The sequence below is a fragment of the Indicator indicator genome, chromosome 23 (genome assembly GCF_027791375.1).
Source record: "Indicator indicator isolate 239-I01 chromosome 23, UM_Iind_1.1, whole genome shotgun sequence".
Classification (NCBI taxonomy): domain Eukaryota; kingdom Metazoa; phylum Chordata; class Aves; order Piciformes; family Indicatoridae; genus Indicator; species Indicator indicator.
In genome coordinates, this window is record NC_072032.1 from 10,282,499 (window position 1) to 10,300,195 (window position 17,697).

The 17,697-nt window shown below is 38.1% G+C and overlaps 1 protein-coding gene across 1 annotated transcript; it reads right to left on the reverse strand.

Moving 5' to 3' along the window:
* Positions 1-1,237: 1,237 nt before the first annotated feature.
* Positions 1,238-17,180, reverse strand: ZBTB49 (zinc finger and BTB domain containing 49). The gene is made up of 7 exons (XM_054391560.1): positions 17,029-17,180; positions 15,497-16,602; positions 10,149-10,195; positions 6,200-6,273; positions 5,424-5,506; positions 5,177-5,338; positions 1,238-2,426 (listed from the first exon to the last, which is right to left on the reverse strand). The coding sequence occupies exons 1-7, from the start codon at positions 17,178-17,180 to the stop codon at positions 1,753-1,755; spliced, it is 2,298 nt and encodes a 765-aa protein (XP_054247535.1). The 3' UTR covers positions 1,238-1,752.
* Positions 17,181-17,697: the final 517 nt, after the last annotated feature.

Genomic DNA, 17,697 nt, shown 5'->3' on the forward strand with positions numbered 1-17,697 from the left:
GAATGCAGCTGTCCATGTGTGAATGGAGCTACCCACAGTGGGGAAGACAATGAAAGGGGAGGAAAAAAGAAGTGGATTCCAGAAGCAAATGGCCTATGGAGCCCGTTCCACTTGCTCCACACTGATTTTGTCTTAAATTTGCTTTGCTTTTGTATATGCCACTTAGATAGATGTTTTGGGAAGACTTCATGTGTAGCAATTACTTCCCTATAAAATTATCAACAGGAGCTTAAGCCTGTTTGGACTTGCTGAAGAAGCCGAAACAAAACCCAAGTGCTCTGTTTTAAAGCCCAGCCTCTGGCTTCAAGAAACTGCAAAACATCTAGTAGGCCAGGTTAAAAAGAGTATGAGAGAAAGTCTCAGACTACAGACACACTTTCTGTGCTCAGTGTCAACAAGTAATAAACAAGTGGTAAGTACTTCCTAGGCAAGTGTTATTAAAAGAGCACTGATACCAGATCTTGTCACCTGTCAGCTATGGCAAAACAATGAAATCTTCTCAGCCTACCAAGTAAGAATCCTTGTAGGAAAATAAAAGGTAGTTTAAACAGACTTTCGAGCCTGTGAATGACCTGCCACGAAAAGGTTAGTTAATGGATGCTTTCATTTCAGAAATCACTGTATCTAAAGAATGTTTTGGCATAAGGCTGGACAAGACACTGCTAAACTTGTTAACGGATTGGAAAACGTTAGGTCAGTAAAACTCATGTGACTGGAGCAAGCAGTTTGAAATTCAACAACAGATCTATACTGAAAATGAATGAAGCATTCAAAGCACCAGTGCAGAAGAGCCTTTAAGCAAAGTTTCTATCCTCTAACAGTCTATTCAACCCCATTAATTAGCTAATGTTTTACACTAATTAATTGAAATGCAGGACAATTCACTGCCGTATTGACTGCGTTATAGCGCAGCTCTGCTTGCAGTGGTATCCTCATTGTAAAGATACCTGGAACAGATGGAATTGAGTTATGGAAAATCTTTCATTAAGATGAAACACATTGAGCAATTAGGACACAATATAAAACATCTTCCCTTTATTTGCATTTCCTGCTCTTGGTCTTCATTGTACAAATAATCTGCTGTGCAAAATAGTTTATAAAATACTAAAAAAAAAAAAAAAAAAGCTTGTATTGTAAAAAAATAAAGTTTCTAGATATACAGTTACTTTGCACTATCACAAATATTGTCCAGTATTTAACATGTAAATTTAATATCACAACACTCAAGTCATGTAAATCAAAGATCCTACTGGTAACAAAGCCACTACTGAAATTCAGGTTCATTAAGGATTTGTTAAGTGTTTTCCTCTGTTCATATCTACACCCCTTACACAACTCTGATGACCTTGGAATTGCATCTATATAATGAAATTAGGCATTGGGCCTCCCTGTCTTCCATTATCTGGTCACAAATACCAAGTTAAATGGTAAATTTAGTAAATGGCAAATTTTAGTAAACCACTGCAACAAATGAGCTACATGGTTGTCATGGACTGAGTTGAATCTGCTGCTGTTATTCATACCATATTGCAGTCACAGAACAACAAAGGTCCCTGAATCTAGATCTGAACTTTGCTGAGAAGCAGTGTAAAGGTAGCCTGCACTGAGTTCTGGGCATGTGTACCTTGATTTCTACCAGAATCCAAGCTAGTCAGCTTAAAAACTACCTCTGATCTCTCTATGCTGCAGTGCAATCACAATCACTTTAGCATGAAATGCCTCTAAGAAGTTTTGACATGGTCACCTGAGCCCTCATTGTTCCAATTCGGTTTCATTCTGCAAGGTCTTCATGGCTAAACCCCAGAGGGTCATGCTGGAGAAGAAGGGTCCTTCATTACTCTTGTACACAGCAGATGATGTTCGACTGCCTAGCGGATCGCCACAGTGACCGTCCAAGCTAACCATGGAGGAACGAATCATGGGAATGCTATCAGACTGTAAGGGCTCTTCAGCAGAAGACACATCTACATCTGCATAAGCATATGGTGGTGGTGCTGGAGTTTGCTCTGCCTGAGCTTTTGGGAGTTTAGCAGGATCCACATTCGGTTTCTGTTGGTTTGCTGAGTCGTGCTGTTGAATCATTGACCTCAGCTTACAGTAAGACTCTGCAGAACTGTCAAACTCGGTGGCGTTTGCAGTTGGACGAACGGGAAATTTAACGGACACTGGTAACAACGTAACAGACATTTCTTGGCCAAAGGAGTCAGAACTCTGAGACTTGTCAAGGTCAGAAGTTTCAGTCCCTTGAGTAAGTTCATCTAGCGTGTTTGGACCTTCCTCACTGGCTTTACAATGCATTTTCTTGTGCCGCCGCAGGACAGCGGAGCGTGTGAAGCACTTGTTACAAGTCTCACAGGTGTAGGGTTTTTCTCCCGTGTGAGTCCTCACGTGCCTGCGCAGGTCACCAGAGCCTGCAAAACATTTCCCTGCAAGACAGAAGAGAAGATCTCATTCTTAACACAAGTGCATAAACATGTTTTCATTAGAGACAATAGCAAGTGACCGGCTGTGGTATGTCCCAGTCATGGTACTTTGGTTATCTAGAAGGGGTTCAAACAAGTTCCATCTATTTTAGAACTGAATGACTTTCCTCCTCCTTCTTGATCTGATTTTCTAACTTGTGTTTTCCAGTGCTTTAGGTTTTGTCTCCAGAGATGAGAATACCCATTAGTATTTGAAAGCTGTGAGTGCTCTCAGCCTACATCAATTTTCAGATTGAAGGAAAAAAATAAATAAAGGAAGAAGAAAAAACAAATTCAAATAATTCATTTAATTTGTCTGGAAACACAGTCTGCTGCTAAGCTGCTAAATAATGCACTGAGAACTGCATCAAGCAAAGTAACGGTTTGTTCATCACCAAAGAACTATTCTTAAAGTGCTGACAATGCATTTTTGGTTAACTTCAAGCTAATGTAATACAGCAGTCCATCTTTTACATTCTAGCCAGGAAAGATCTCAAAATACTTAAATTTTCATTGCTGTAAATACTAGAATCCGATAAAATATTCTACTATTTGCCTGTTTTCAGAACCACAGGCTCAAGTAAGCTCAATTACCATACTGCAAAGAAAAAAAAAAACCCACTATCTGAGGCTGAATCAAGGTGAAGTGTAAAAGACCAGGGAGAACAGCAGCATTAATTTCTGCTGCATGATTCAGACACATTCTTCAAGACAGTAGGAATAAACTGGAACACCTCTGCTATGAGGATAGGCTCAAGGAGATGGGGTTGTTGAGCCCAGAGAAGAGAAGACTCTGGGAGGACCTTAGAGCTGCCTTCCAATACCTGAAGGGATCCCACAGGAAGGCTGGAGAGGGACTTCTCATAAGGACGTCTAGAGACAGGACAAGGGGCAATGGTTTTAAAGCTGAGGAAGAGTAGGGTTAGACTGGATCTTAGAAAGAAGTTCTTCAGTACAAGGGTGGCAAGATTCTGCAACAGGCTGCCCAGGGATGCTGTGGATGCCTCCTCCCTGGAGGTGTTCAAGGCCAGGCTGGATGAGGTCTTGAGCAGCTAAGTCTAGTTAGGAGGTGTCCCTGCCCATGGCAGGGAGGTTGGAGTACATGATCTAAAGTCTCTTCCAACTTAAGCCACTCTGTGATTCTATTTGTGACTTTTACTCATTTTACCTAGGCTAAAGATTTTTGTGTGTGTGTGGACAGCTAGCAACCAAAATGAACTGAATTAGCTGAAAGCCCAGTGAAAATTCAGTCTCAATTTTCACCATCATACTTTTTATTCTACTGCATAGACTTCTCCTCAGAAAAGCCATTAAACACTAAGATTGCAAATTACTGGAATAATATATGTGGATTTTTTGTGTGATGTGAATGATTTCTTAATGCTTGATCAGATCCTCTGCACAATTTTTGCCTCCCCAGCACAAGATAACCTGGCTAACATGAAAAATAATCACAAGACCACTACAAGACAAGATGAAAATAAGCCTGCTTTAATGACAGTGACACACCATTTATACATTCATATCCTGCATGTCTGTATTTCCTCCTCCTGATAATATTAGCTTTTCTTGTGCCTCAAGACATTACAAATAAAACATACTGCAATTGGATGTTACCATACCCTCCAAAGCTTATTCCTCAGAACACGAATGAAATTATACCGAAATAGTACTTAAGGGCAGAAAAGTAAGCAGTATGAAGGATGCTAAGTAACACAGGAGATAAGGGCAGACAGTGTAATTTCTGAGAACTGTGTTGTACAAGGATGAATCACTGATCAAAGAGCCATTTTCAGACCACAAGGAGGTATGACCTATGTAGCAGATTTTCAAAATGGGTGTTCTCTGTCATGAAGCATTGATCGAGTTTTGATTTTATTCCAGATGGTGAAGCAATGTAGCAGAAGGTTGCTATTATCACATTCTATGGTTGAATGCAGATAAATCCAAACACTATTCAGTTGGAAAAAGCCAAAACAAATCTCCCTTGATACACAAGTGATGCCAAACCTTTCCATCACAAAGGACTATATTGAAAATAAATCCATTTTTGAAGCAGCTACTATCAGCAGATCTAGAAAAGATCTACACATACGATGTTGATTGCTCTTATTTCCTTTATCTAGCCTCCAACTGAAATTCACTTTTGAACTTATTTACAACAGTTAAAGGAGTTTAATACTCCAAATGAAAGACTACGAAGTGTGCAAGACACCTGTCCTATGAGACAGGCTGAGGGAGCTGGGGTTCAGCATGGAGAAGTCTCTGAGGAGAACAACAGCCTTCCAGTACCTGAAGGGGACCTACAAGAAGGCTGCAGAGTGACTGTTTACAAAGGTCTGCAGTGATAGCATGAGGTGGAATGGTTTGAAATTAGAGAAGAGGAGATTTAGACTGGATGTTAGGAACAAGTTCTGCACCATGAGGGTGGTGGAACACTGCAACAGGTTGCCCAGGGAGGTAGCTGAGGCTCCATCCCTGGAGATATCTAAGGTCAGGCTCAACAAGGCTCTGAACAACCTTTATGTAGTGGAGGATGTCCCTGCTGACTTCACAGGGTTTGACTAGATGACCTTTGGAGGTCCTTTCCAATGCAAGCCATTCTATGATTTCCATTTATAATTGTTTTGTTTAATTGTTATTCTGCTGACCTAGGAACTTCTTATCATTTAAAAAAGCAGAGATATGATCAAGCTATGCATAGTAAATCTCACCACATGCTGAGCAGCTGTATGGTCTCTCTCCAGTGTGCCTAATTCTGTGCTTCACTAATTTTCGTTGCATGTTGAATGACTTCCCACATTCATCACAGGTGAATACTTTATCTGCTGTATGAGTCTTTTTGTGCTCCTTCAAGTTACTGAAGTTACTAAATCCTGGAAACATATGACAAGACACATTAAAATGACTCCTCATGTTCCAGTTAAAAAATCTGAGAGGCATAAACTGCTTCTTACATACCTCTACCACAGATATCACACAGATGAGGCTTTTCTCCGGAATGAATAATAATATGACGCTGAACATCACCAGAAGCAGCAAATCTGTAACACAACAGGGAAACTTCATTACTGTCTTGGCAAGACCCTTATCCTCCCAAACTGAGTGGCATGTGGAAATCAACTACAACAAATGCCTGATGTTCTGAGTAAAGATTAAAATCTAAAACACAGATAAATGGCTGCATAAGGAAAATATTTTGATGCTAGCAATGATCAGTTAAATTTGTGCTAGGAAAAAATTAAATCCCTTTTCACCATTAATGTTACTGATTTATTCTGCATGTAACTTAGTTTAAGTATGACTGCAACTCCTAAATTACCTGATAGCAGAAGGCAGAAATATTTAATGCTTTGATTAAATCTGTCAAGTTTCCCATATGTCATAATTTCCATGAAGCGTAACACAAATTACAGTGCCAAATAATGGAGAAAGAAAAGTGAAAGGTACAAAATACACACACTAGTGTATTCTTAACTAAAGATATCAACATACAATAAATTAAGATGACAGACTATGTGGTGACATGTTTATCTTATTATTGAAGCTTGCAACAAGCCACCTGCAAAGATTTCTGTATTTTATTTCCATTAGTACACATTTAAATCCAATGCATTTTAAACAGAATTAAGCAGCACACTGCTTTAGCTCTTAGCCCTTCATTTATCATGAGGATTAAAGAAAACATTAACAAGTTTGACCATGTTACCTTTACTAAGATGAACAATTCTACTCACCTTTTCCCACAGATTTCACAAATGTATGGCTTCTCACCAGAATGTCGACGTAAATGTGTCTGGAGGTTACCTGCCTGAAGGGACAGTAATTTAGACATTTGAATTCACCTAGCCTGCTGTATACAGATAAAAAGACAACAATAGGAACTATGAGACTGTTTTTTTACTCCTAATTCTAAGGCAGTGAAGACTACAAAGCATCTTATCTAGTAAAGACAGACTACCATGTACTTCCAAGATGAAATTGCTTATGTATGCAATGAGAGGAGAAGCGAAGGAAAAGCGAAGGAAAAGCGAAGGAAAAGCGAAGGAAAAGCGAAGGAAAAGCGAAGGAAAAGCGAAGGAAAAGCGAAGGAAAAGCGAAGGAAAAGCGAAGGAAAAGCGAAGGAAAAGCGAAGGAAAAGCGAAGGAAAAGCCTGGAATAAAATGCTAAAGAAAAATAAATACCTATAGCTGAAAACAGACCCAATTATAAGTGGAAATTAAAAAGGAAATTACACTATCTAGATGTCAGTGAAGAAGAAAACTTAGTAGTAACACAGTTCATATTACTCTCATATTCCCTGTCCTACAAATAAAATACATAAGGATTTCTGAATTCATCTACCAGGAGGTTGAAAAGAAAAGAACAGGGCAAGTATTTTTCAATCATAAAATACTCAGAGCCAAGTGCTCCAAACCTATAAATACTTATTCATATCAAAAGAAAGCAGAACAGATAGTACAGAAATGAACAAATGGGATTACCGGCAACTGATTTTTATTCTTTCCTCTCCCAGTCCTGTAAAAATCATGCCAGTCTAGCTGGCAAACCAAGTCATGACTACACAAAACCATCTCATTCCAGCCTTCTGAGGTTTTAAAATGTTTTTTAAAGGCACTGGTGCTTCTGAATAGCTAACTCATGGAGAGGCCAGTTCTCAAAACACAAGATACAGCTAGTCTGCATAGGAGAGCTGCAGATGTTCCACAAACAGTGTCTTCTTCCACAGTCAGTTCTTAACCCTTCTGTTCTCCTTGATGGCTAACTGCCTGTTATATCTAAGTACACTAAAGCAACATTAAGTGCTTTCAACCAGGAAAGAAAATTGGGGATACACAGATTATCACGTCCTCCTTAGTCACAGCAAGACAACAAAAATAAGACCTGTCCGTAATATCTTCAGACTCCTTTAGATAATCAGTCACCTGTGATGACCAGTCACTGTGATCAGAGCTTATAACACACCAGAACTGAAGTACTGCAGGCACAAATAGATGCAGAGGACAATATTAAATGTAAAGTTTTTCAGTCAACATTGTGACTGAACCACTGTTACCTCAGGCCAAACTTACTGATTCTGAAATCCATTCAAAGAGGGGCACTAGGCACCTGTTTCTTATGAAGGAGAAGACTAAACTGACTTCTCCATGGAACAATTTGTGCTTTGCAAAGTCAAGTTTTATGTTGAGGTACATCTGAGTGGAACACACAAAAGACAGAACTTTTATACATCTTACAAAACAACCATATCGCAGGCATTTGAAAGATATTCTGGATAAAGACCGAGGGTAAATTTGAAATGCAACAACCACTCTGAAATAGTTCCCATACAGGCATTTTTAGCCAGAATAAAGACATTTTACAGAGAGCAAGAAGCAGATCCAATTCTTTGTTACAAGCCTCCTTCTTTGTCACTTCCTCCTAATGAGGGCAAAAGCTTGTTATCAGATGTGCTGAGATTAAAAAAAAAGGTAGAAACATCAGTAACTTCTATTCTTCCTAAGCTTTTGTGATGGTACACAACCTTGGCTAAGCCATAATATCCCATCCCAATGAAAAAACATAAGAGGACTTTTGTTAACATTTCAGAGAAAGAAAAAAGAATGCTCAGAAGAATCCTTTCACTGATGCAGGTTGCATACCACTCCCCACAAATTTGCAGACTACAGAGGTTTGCTAGACTTAGTCCACTCATAACTGGCACGGCTTTTAAGGTGTACAAACTAATGCATATAGATCCCCAAAAGAAAACTCTGAAGAAGGAGGCAGTGAGGAGGTAAAATGTGATATTCTGGATTATCAACCAGAGAAGCACCACAAAGCCCTGTGATAACTGTAAGGGAAAATGCAGGCTTGGAAGTACAAAAGGTATCTTTTTCTCCAAAAATCAAAGACATTTATGGTTATTTGTTCTAGACTATGAGTTCCCATGGCCACTTCCCCTGCTTGCTTTTCTGCTTCACGTTCCAACACAAGGAACACCAGTTATATTCAGCAGGTGCAGACAAGACTACCAGGCATAACAACACTGTCTCAAAAGCACAGAACTTGAAGGCTTAAGTAAAAGAAGAGTCACTACTTCTGTGCAAGCAGACTGAGAAGATCAAGAACAGAGATGATCTTTTAAGCAAAAAAGAGACAGTAATTATGCTTGCATCTCACTGTCTGGTAGATGGAGCCTTATTTATTTGCACAATTCAAAAGCAAGTGCCTCAGATGCATGCAAGTTCCCTTTCACGACCAGAGAAAGAACTGCAGCACAAGCTGAATACTATGGCTCACATTCTGGATTTGTAGGCATTGTCCATCGATATGTATCTACCTTACCTTCAGCTAAGTGAGATAATGGGGTGAGGAGGAAAGCTGTTTAAGAGTGTTTTAATTAAAGGGTAGATATTTCTGGGTTTGTTGGTGCTATTGTTTGCTTTTAATTAAGGAAGAGCAGTGCACCTTGCACGAGGAGTCTGTCAAGCCTGCCACACTGAAGCTTTTTAACTCCCACTTCCCCCACAATAGTGGTGCAGATTACCACTGCATTTGCCAAAGTACTTTTAATAGATTTAGTGAATTATGAAATTAATTATGTAATTAATGAGATATCCACTTGTCTTTTTTTATTAACCAGAAGTTCAGCCATTAACATGAATGCAAATGCATTTTCCTTGCTTAATAAGATTCAGTTTTGCTCACAATGGCTTGATAAGGATGATGGAAACAGTATTGCTCACTGGACCCAGTGTTATATTCATATTACTAACAGAGTGGAGTGCATCAGATCCCTGGATCCCAACTGGATTACACAACTGAAGCAAGAAAAGCACAAGCACTGGTGGGTGGGTAGGCAAACACCACATAATTTTAATCTTTAACCAGGACCCACAAGAAAGACCAGAGTTATTCAACAATAATTATTTCATCTTAGTGTAAAAGTATGCATCTGTCTATTGTCTCCTGTACTTTGGCACACATATTTCAGCCAAGAAAAGAGAAAAGAAACAGACATTTTGGAAAACTGAGACAACTAGGCACCAAATCTGTAGAAATACAAATGCACCCAAAACAGGAAGCAAGTGCTGGAGGGCTAATTACGCGCTAAATTAGGCCCTATTTTGTAAGCAGGGAATTTCACAAAAGGTTCTTTTTAAAAAAATCATAGCTGAGTTTTGACACTTCAGACAGATTGTGCTGTTGTTCACAGAAGGAAGCTAAGACAAATTATACAGATTTTTTTTTTTTGGCTCCAAAATATCTGCTTAATAATTTAGGCTATTTAGGAAGATGAAACTGTATTTTGAATGCCACATCATACAGAATTCTCACTTGCATTTTTTTCAGACACTTAAAAAATGCTATTCACAACATATCTCTAAGCGTGAGGCAAAAGAACAGTCTGAGAATTAATGTTCTCTGTATTTTAAATATAGCTGTGGCTCTGTATATTTGAACACCCCTCTGAAGACAAAATACATAAACACATCTGTTGAGAGCAGAATCAAAGCTACAAAATGCATCAAAGAAATCTAAAGCATTTAACATGTTCTTTTCAAATAAGACATTGTAAAATTTTAACCCTAAAGTGAAGTCTGTCTTTGAACAAAAAAAAACCTATAATCTTAAAACCAAGTTTTTAGAATCTACATATAGATGCATTTCAACTGTAATTACCATAATATAAAATATTCCCACCTGTGAGAAGTGTTTCCCACAAATGTTACATTCAAAAGGTTTCTCACCTAAAAGGAGAAGAAACAGAACTTCTAATAGTTGCAATAGAATACAAATGTTTTAAGTTGGTACACTTCCTTTTAAAGCATGTAATGGAAATGTAAAAATATCCCCCAAAGGACACTTACCCATCTGTTTAAGGGGAAATTCAAGAGGGAAGTACAGTATTTACTGTTAAGCTTGAAAGGCAGACTTGCTCAGAAACAGAATTTACCTTTCAAAACAAGTAGGTAGAAGAGTTTTGATACAAGTGTGAGCATTCTGGAATTTCTTTTTAAATACTCTTTTGTTTCTTCTTAAACAGGAAGAAAAGATGACAAGGTCCAACAACAACAAATCTATGGGAAATGCACCAGTTCTTCCACTTGCACACACAAAGGCCCACTCTTAAAAAGAATAAGGAATGCAGACAAGCCAATTTGGTAGGATTCTGTTCTCTCTGTTCAATGTGCACCATACATGTACCTGATCAGCATGAAGCCCTTCACTTCCAGCCAATACCTATCTGCCATCCTATGAGTGTTTTGCCCCCAAATTCTGAATTTATCCATATAAAACTAGTATTCTTGAATCTCCAAAAACGTATGAGAAGCTCTAGTAAAAAAAAAAAAAAAAACAAAAACAAAAAAACAAACAGTGCAGCCCCCATAAGCTTTTCAAAATAACTCTCAATCTAGAATGTGACTGCACTATACTTGAACTCCCCAGCTGCCAATTTGAGACAGTTATATTTTTCTAATTACTTCTCTTCTACAGTATTTCGTAAGGTGATTTTTTTTCCTAGTTCTTGGTTTCCTAGTTTTTACACCGTTGATTAAAAAAACCTCTGTGTATCTTCCATAATTTTTAAACCAATAATGCTCAAATCTCACTTAATGCTATGTTAGTTAGGCTTGTTTTTTCATGAGTCTAACTGTACATTAAAGGACATACATAATCTGGCCCATTAATTTACAGGGAAGTAAATAAATGCAAATCCTTGTGATTTTGAATGCAGATATTTCCAGAAAGAAAAAGGGACCTTACACTGGGCTTCATCTTGGTGCTGATTCAAACACCTGTCTAAAGACTTTCATGGATGTTATGTGGGGTTTTTTTGTTGTTTGTTTGTTAAGTTTTAGGATCTTTTTTTAATTATAATTTTCCTGATTTTATAAAACTATCTGTAGCCTTCTCTTCCTCCAGCAAGGATTCTCTGCATTAATATTCTTCTTCCATCCCTGGAAGTGTTACGAGCAACATCTACAATATCCAGGTGTTGAGGTCCTATTTTCCTTCCCTGCTGCCACCTACAGGTGATGTTCTTTCAGGATATTTCAGGATTAAAGGCTAAATGCAACCCTTTTAGATTTTAAAGCATAGAGTATACATGCACAGCTATGTGGCTTCACAGACAGCACTCTTGCAGTTAGTTTGACAACCTGAAGCTTTATCTGCTGCTTAATGAAGAGTGGAAATCTCACAGTAATTTCTAGAAAACTTTTACTCAAAGAAACCAGTAACTAGAGCACTAAGGTTTGATTTCATTATGGCTTTGTATTTGCAAAACACTAAAAATTCTGGTACTGGTAACATAAATATAAATGAAACCAACAAGGAGACAGATCTGTGGCAGCTGACAACTGTAAAAACATCAAGGTAGTTAGAAATGGAGGGTGAAAACCACTAGTAGCAATTTCTACCTACACAAAAAAAGAAAAGCTACTGTTGACAGAAAGACTGTTATCTGAACAGGAATTCACCCTGAAATAAGTTGAGAGAGAGGGAGGGAATTGGGAGGCTGAACTTCCTCAAAACCATTGCTGTAGGCTGCATGCAGCCTCGCTGTAACTGATGTACAAAGAGTTGGAAAGGTTTTTCCCCATGGTAAAGAAAAAGCAAAAAAGTTTTGTTTGAAAATAAACACCAAAGTGATTTCTAGAGAACAATTCTGCACCTGCATAAAATTCCAAACCACCAGGCATATCGAGCAGACTACTGTAAGAACAAATTCTAGCAGAACTACTAAAATTACTCAGTGTTGTAGCATCCCTCAGGTGAAGTGAAGCCAATTGCTTCCTACAGCTCATCAAGAGTGCATCTAGTAAGCTGAAGATGATTCTTTTCCACCAGTCATTGGTGAGGCCTTAAGAAGGGAAGGCAAACAGGAAACCTTACTGCTGTCTACACACAATGGGAAGATAAGACACTATCAGGTCATCTGTGAAGGTATACAGTGATAGGATAAGACACAAGTTACATCATGAAAAATTCCAATTAGGTATAGAAAAAGAATCTTGTAACCCACGAGGGTGGTCAATCATTGGAACTGGTTGCTTGAAGGAGTTGTGGAATCTCTGTCCTTGAAGACATCCAAAATCTGACTACACAACTTCATAAGCAAAACAACCCAATATAATTTGATCTGCTTTAAGCAGAGGGTTGGACTAGATGACCTCCAGAAGTCCATTCTTATCTATTTTTTTTCCTATGATATTAGAACAATTATCATATGACTTTTGTCACTAAATTCCAAACCAAAAATCCTTATCTGAGAACACTGATCTTCTCAAAGAGCATGGCTGGATCAGTAGCAATAGAGAAAATTTGGAGAACAGGAGTAACTAAATTACAATTAAGACAATGCTTAAACAAACATCCAGGGACTTCACTTTTAAACCCTTGGACTGCCTTGTGTTTTCTGTCTTCTGTTGCATCCTTCTTGTTCAACACTATACAAGAAGTGATGAACATAAAGTGCACATTAGTGGGATCAAAGCAGTGGTGTGCTCACTCCAAAGGCAAATGGCATGAAGGCAGAAAGAAGCAGTGCTCCTGAAGACATCATCCACTGAGACATGAAATGCTGGTAACTTGGTCAGGCAAAGCTCAGAACAAAAAGGCTGAAGATGATCAACAAAGTATTACATGATAGTGTAGCTCTGCTCCTGTTGTATTCCATCCTGCCAAGAGCTCTTTCTTCCACAGGGTTAGGGATTTTGAGAGGCTTGCTGAAAATATTTTTTAAAATAAACCAAAACACAGCTGTTCCTGGACAGATAAGGCCTGTATAAGACAAATATCCTTACTTCCTTATTTTTGTTTCCCAGACAGGTCAATGTAACAAAAAACAAATCATAACATTTGGTCAAATCAAAAATCAAAAGGTCAGTGCAATAAGCTACTTAGAGATTCTTTCATCTACTAGCACTACAAGTAAAACAGCTGGACATCCCAGGACAAGGTCTTGGGCTGAACACAGTATGCCTATCCTTCACAGAGAGAACTCATCAATGCAGCTATGCTATCCTATAAATCACATCAAACCTGTTAAGGGACAGAGAATTTCACTTGTGGGTTTTTTTTTTTTTTTTTGCAACCAGCCTGCCACAGCACTTGTGTTGAAGGAGCTGTCACTTGTGGGTTAAAAACTGGCTTGCCAGTGTGAAAGGCCCCTTTTAGTTACCTTGTTTCCTTCCTGTCTTCAGTAAAGCCAGATTTTGAGGGCTTCCAGTGAGTGCTGTAGTATTTATATGCATGGAAATCCTTTTGCTCAGTTGTAGAAAATTTATCTTTTCAAATAAAATTGATTAGTGAGTAATTTGCAGTGCTTTCTGAAGCGGCAGATGAATTGGAAATGGCTTTCAGCACACACATTACATAACTACCAGAATACCTGATATGAATGGTACAGATGTGTAGCAGCTACAGATCCTACTCACTGCAATTTTCCACTAGTTGGATATTTAAAAATAAATTAACATGACCCAAACAGGCCTATCTAGTTATACTCTTGTCTCAATTTTTCCATCCTTCTTTGATGTGCTTATTATTTGTTAAACTCACGCTCCTGAACTGTCAGTTTAGCACATGCCACGTTAAGTAGCATCCAAGTCTGGACTTTTTTGAGTGCTATTGGAAGAAGATAGTATATGAAAAGCAGGATGGAATTATTGAATTCAACATATATTTGAACCAGTAGAAAAGGACAGCAGCAGCAACAAAACTCAGTCTAGGATAGCTTTCTTACACAATGTATCAGGTTAGTTCATAGCAAGCAGTGTTACAGAATGTGAAACAATATCTACCAGAGTTTAAGTGGAGTAGAAACATATGTAAATACACAGACCTCAGATGAAAACAAACATGAACTGCAACATGAATAATAAATAACCCTTCAAAGCTACTGAAACCCTTTTCCTCTTTTTTCATTTCCAACACTTGTAAGCATTCGCTGGCCATGCTGCAGCTAAAGAAAAAAAAAAATCATCTGGAAAACACAACACAGTACCCAGTTCACTTCCCAGTCCTTTAAGTTGCAATACATTAGGAAAGGTAAACTAAACTTTGAAGCACATTTTAAATGAGCAGACTCAGAAATCTACAATAATTAGGTCTATCACTCAGGGCAACACACTCTTGAAAAAACAAGTAGTTAATGGGCATCTAAACTTACAAAATCCAGACTGAGATGCCTAAGGGAGGGCAAATTCTAGTAGATTTCTCATAGTTAGGGTCCCTCTCTCACATAGATTCTCTAGCACAAACTTACATGTTACTGACTTCATTCTCTCCTTCACCTCAGACTTCTTAGAAACTCAAACTCTTTTCTTAAAAGATCTTTACAAAAGTTATCTAAAGTTGTAGATGTCATGGAACATACTGGTCAAATTGAACAAATTAGTTAATTCAAAGTTAGGCTAGATCTTGTTTATCATTTGAATAAAAAGGATACTTAGAAACAAATCTCTGGTTTAAAAATAGTTATCAACTGTGAGTTTTTAAAACAAATGAAATCAAAATTCACTCTGCAGATTACTTGCCTGCAATAGCATTACTCTCTAGGTAGATGCAAAGAAAAGTTGTTTACACTAGGAAAAGAGTATAAAGTATAGAGCATATATCTACAGCTCAAAAAGAATGAACCACCAAGCCCTCATCACTTGTATCTTGGAATGAATATATATGAAAGAAGTGAGTCATCTATAACACTTGCAGTATTGTTTTTTGCACTTTTCACTGCTACCAGAGTGGCTTCTGGGCCATCTGATAAACTGACTAGAAATGCAAGACAAAAATAAAATGTTCATTAAAATATCACACAAGGTTCAGTGACAAAGAACCCTAAATAAATATGAAAGAGAAATCTTTACTAGAACTCTCAGCTAGACTCAATACAGTCTTTACTCTTGTATGATTATTCCTTTTTTACAAAAAAACAAGGCTGTCTCTTGAAAGCAGACCCTTAACAAGCATCTCTGAATCAAGAGGTACTGCAAGATGTCCTCATTAGCCATTCAGTCTGCAGAACAAGTCACTGACAACTGTACCTGTATGAGACCTTTTATGGAGCTCCAAATTGCTTGGATGTTTGAAAGCCTTCCCACACAATTCACAAGTATATTGCCTCTGCAACTGAAGAGTCTGTGATTGCCCTTCTTGTTCCAAAGGACCATGCGATCCTTCCATTTCAACAGTTTGTTCAAAATTCTCAGAATTCACTAAATCATCAGCTTCTTTTTCCTCAGCACCTCTAACATTTGTCATGTCCATGGTACTTTCATTTACAGATTCAATTACTCCTGTTACTCTACTGTCATCATTTTTAGGCTCAGGTGGCTGCTCTGCAGATTTCTGAGATCTTAGAAAATTTAACTTTTTGAGGTGTATTGCCTTTTTCAGCCGCATCTGTTTGCTGGGCTGCAGGGGTGTGCTCTCTCCATCTTGCTCCGGTGCAGCTTCATTCACAGACTGAATCAGAAAGTTTGATGGCAAATGATCAGAGTTTTCCAGAATACACTCAGTGTGATTGACAGTACAAGAATTATTCTCTACTGCATTTATTTCCGTAGATGCACTGTAAGAAAAGGGTTGTTCTGCTCCTCTCTCATGATTAGAGCAAGCATTCTGCTTATAGAAGTGTTTACTGTAGAAGTTGCGCAGTTTGTAATAGTAATTTGGTTGTTTAAATGGAAGTTCTGTGCAGTTGCCATCTAAGGAGTCTTGTGGCTGTTTCTGTATATCACCTGAGGGTGCATGAAAATTAACAGACTGGGATGCATGAGAACGGTGGTCGTCCAAGGCTTTATTAGCTTGCGTGTCAGAGGAGCATTCATGCAACAGGCTCGATCCATAGCTGTCACTGGCACAGCTGGTATCTGCAGTCAAACTACTCTGCAGTGAAAATATGCTGTTACAAGGCATGCTGGATGGCTGCTCTACAGCTGTGGAAGATTTTAAAAAAGTGTGGCAGATGTTCAGCACATTTTGCACTTGGAGACACTGTGCAATATCCAACATAGCTTGCACATTGTCCTGGCTAAGATCCAGGTGAGAGGTGTACATGAAGTCCAAGATCTGGCCTATGCCACCTACATTTTTAATGTCCAAATGAAAGACATCATTCTTCTGGCCTGAAGAATTCTGGAAAAGGGTCCTGGTAAAATAAAACAAATGTTCAAACACAATGATAACACTTTTATTAAAAACAAACAAAAAAACAATACACAAACATCTCAGACTGGTATGAAACAATTTACACTGTACAAGTTTATCTAGATTGCTGTGTTTGTGCAGATGAACATCTCAAAACTTCTCAATTACGTGTCATACATTAGCCTTCCACTACTACATTTAAAGTAAATAATCCTTTACATTGTCTATTTTTAATTACTTTGAAATCACCTCCTATGCCTGTGGCTTCCAACGTGCAGTGGTGTATTTATGGACTACTTGCAAAAGTTGGTTGACTCAAAATACTTAGTCTGAAGCCACCAGAAAAAAAAAACAAACTGTTCTTGGAGAAACCTAAACCAACAGCATTTAGCTCACTTCTTTAAAAGAAAAATTTTCTGTCACATACCTGAAATATTGACTGAAAGCAGCTAATACATTTTTGTGTGCTTTGAAGCAGACACCTTTAACCACCAGCATGCAGTCACAGAGAAGGCCCTGAATGCGCTGTTCATGGAGCTGCTGGAGAAGATGACAACTATGGCTAGCAACAGTGTCCATGCTAGAAAATCACTTAAATTACCTACAATGAAATAAAATGCTAAGATGAATTTTAGATATTAAAATTGCAAAATTAATTTAGAATACAAAATACATTTATACAATTTCTTTTAGCACTCAAGTGTACACCTACAGTGTGAGTTCCAATGACATTTTCCTGGTTAAAGGTGAGTCACAGCGCTGCTCACCAATAGATATACAACATCCACAAGAAATAATGATTATAATGAAGCTTTGTGTACATGAAAATGTCTTAATGGCATTGCCAATAACCTGAACTCCACAACCATGAAAAGCTCCAAAAAACTTATACAAGAATTAGATTCTAAGGCAAAAAAATCACACACCTACCAAATCAATAGTATTTGTGGCGAAAAACCTCTAAAACCTTCACCCTCCAAACTGAACAGAGGAAATGTTGCAGTAGCGTTAGTTATCCCATATTTGCTGCTGTTGTAGCTAAGCACATTTCCTGTGTAGGACCAATTAATTAGACAAGGCAGTATGGTAATTTAGA

Bases quoted from the DNA above. Each gene is read 5' to 3' on its own strand.
- ZBTB49 (XM_054391560.1), bottom strand. From the start codon at position 17,180: ATGGACACTGTTGCTAGCCATAGTTGTCATCTTCTCCAGCAGCTCCAT. The intron at 16,603-17,028 runs GTATGTGACAGA...TTATTTTACCAG, and splicing joins GCTTTCAGTCAATATTTCAG to GACCCTTTTCCAGAATTCTT. The intron at 6,274-10,148 runs GTGGGAATATTT...CTGTCCCTTCAG, and splicing joins GTGGGAAACACTTCTCACAG to GCAGGTAACCTCCAGACACA.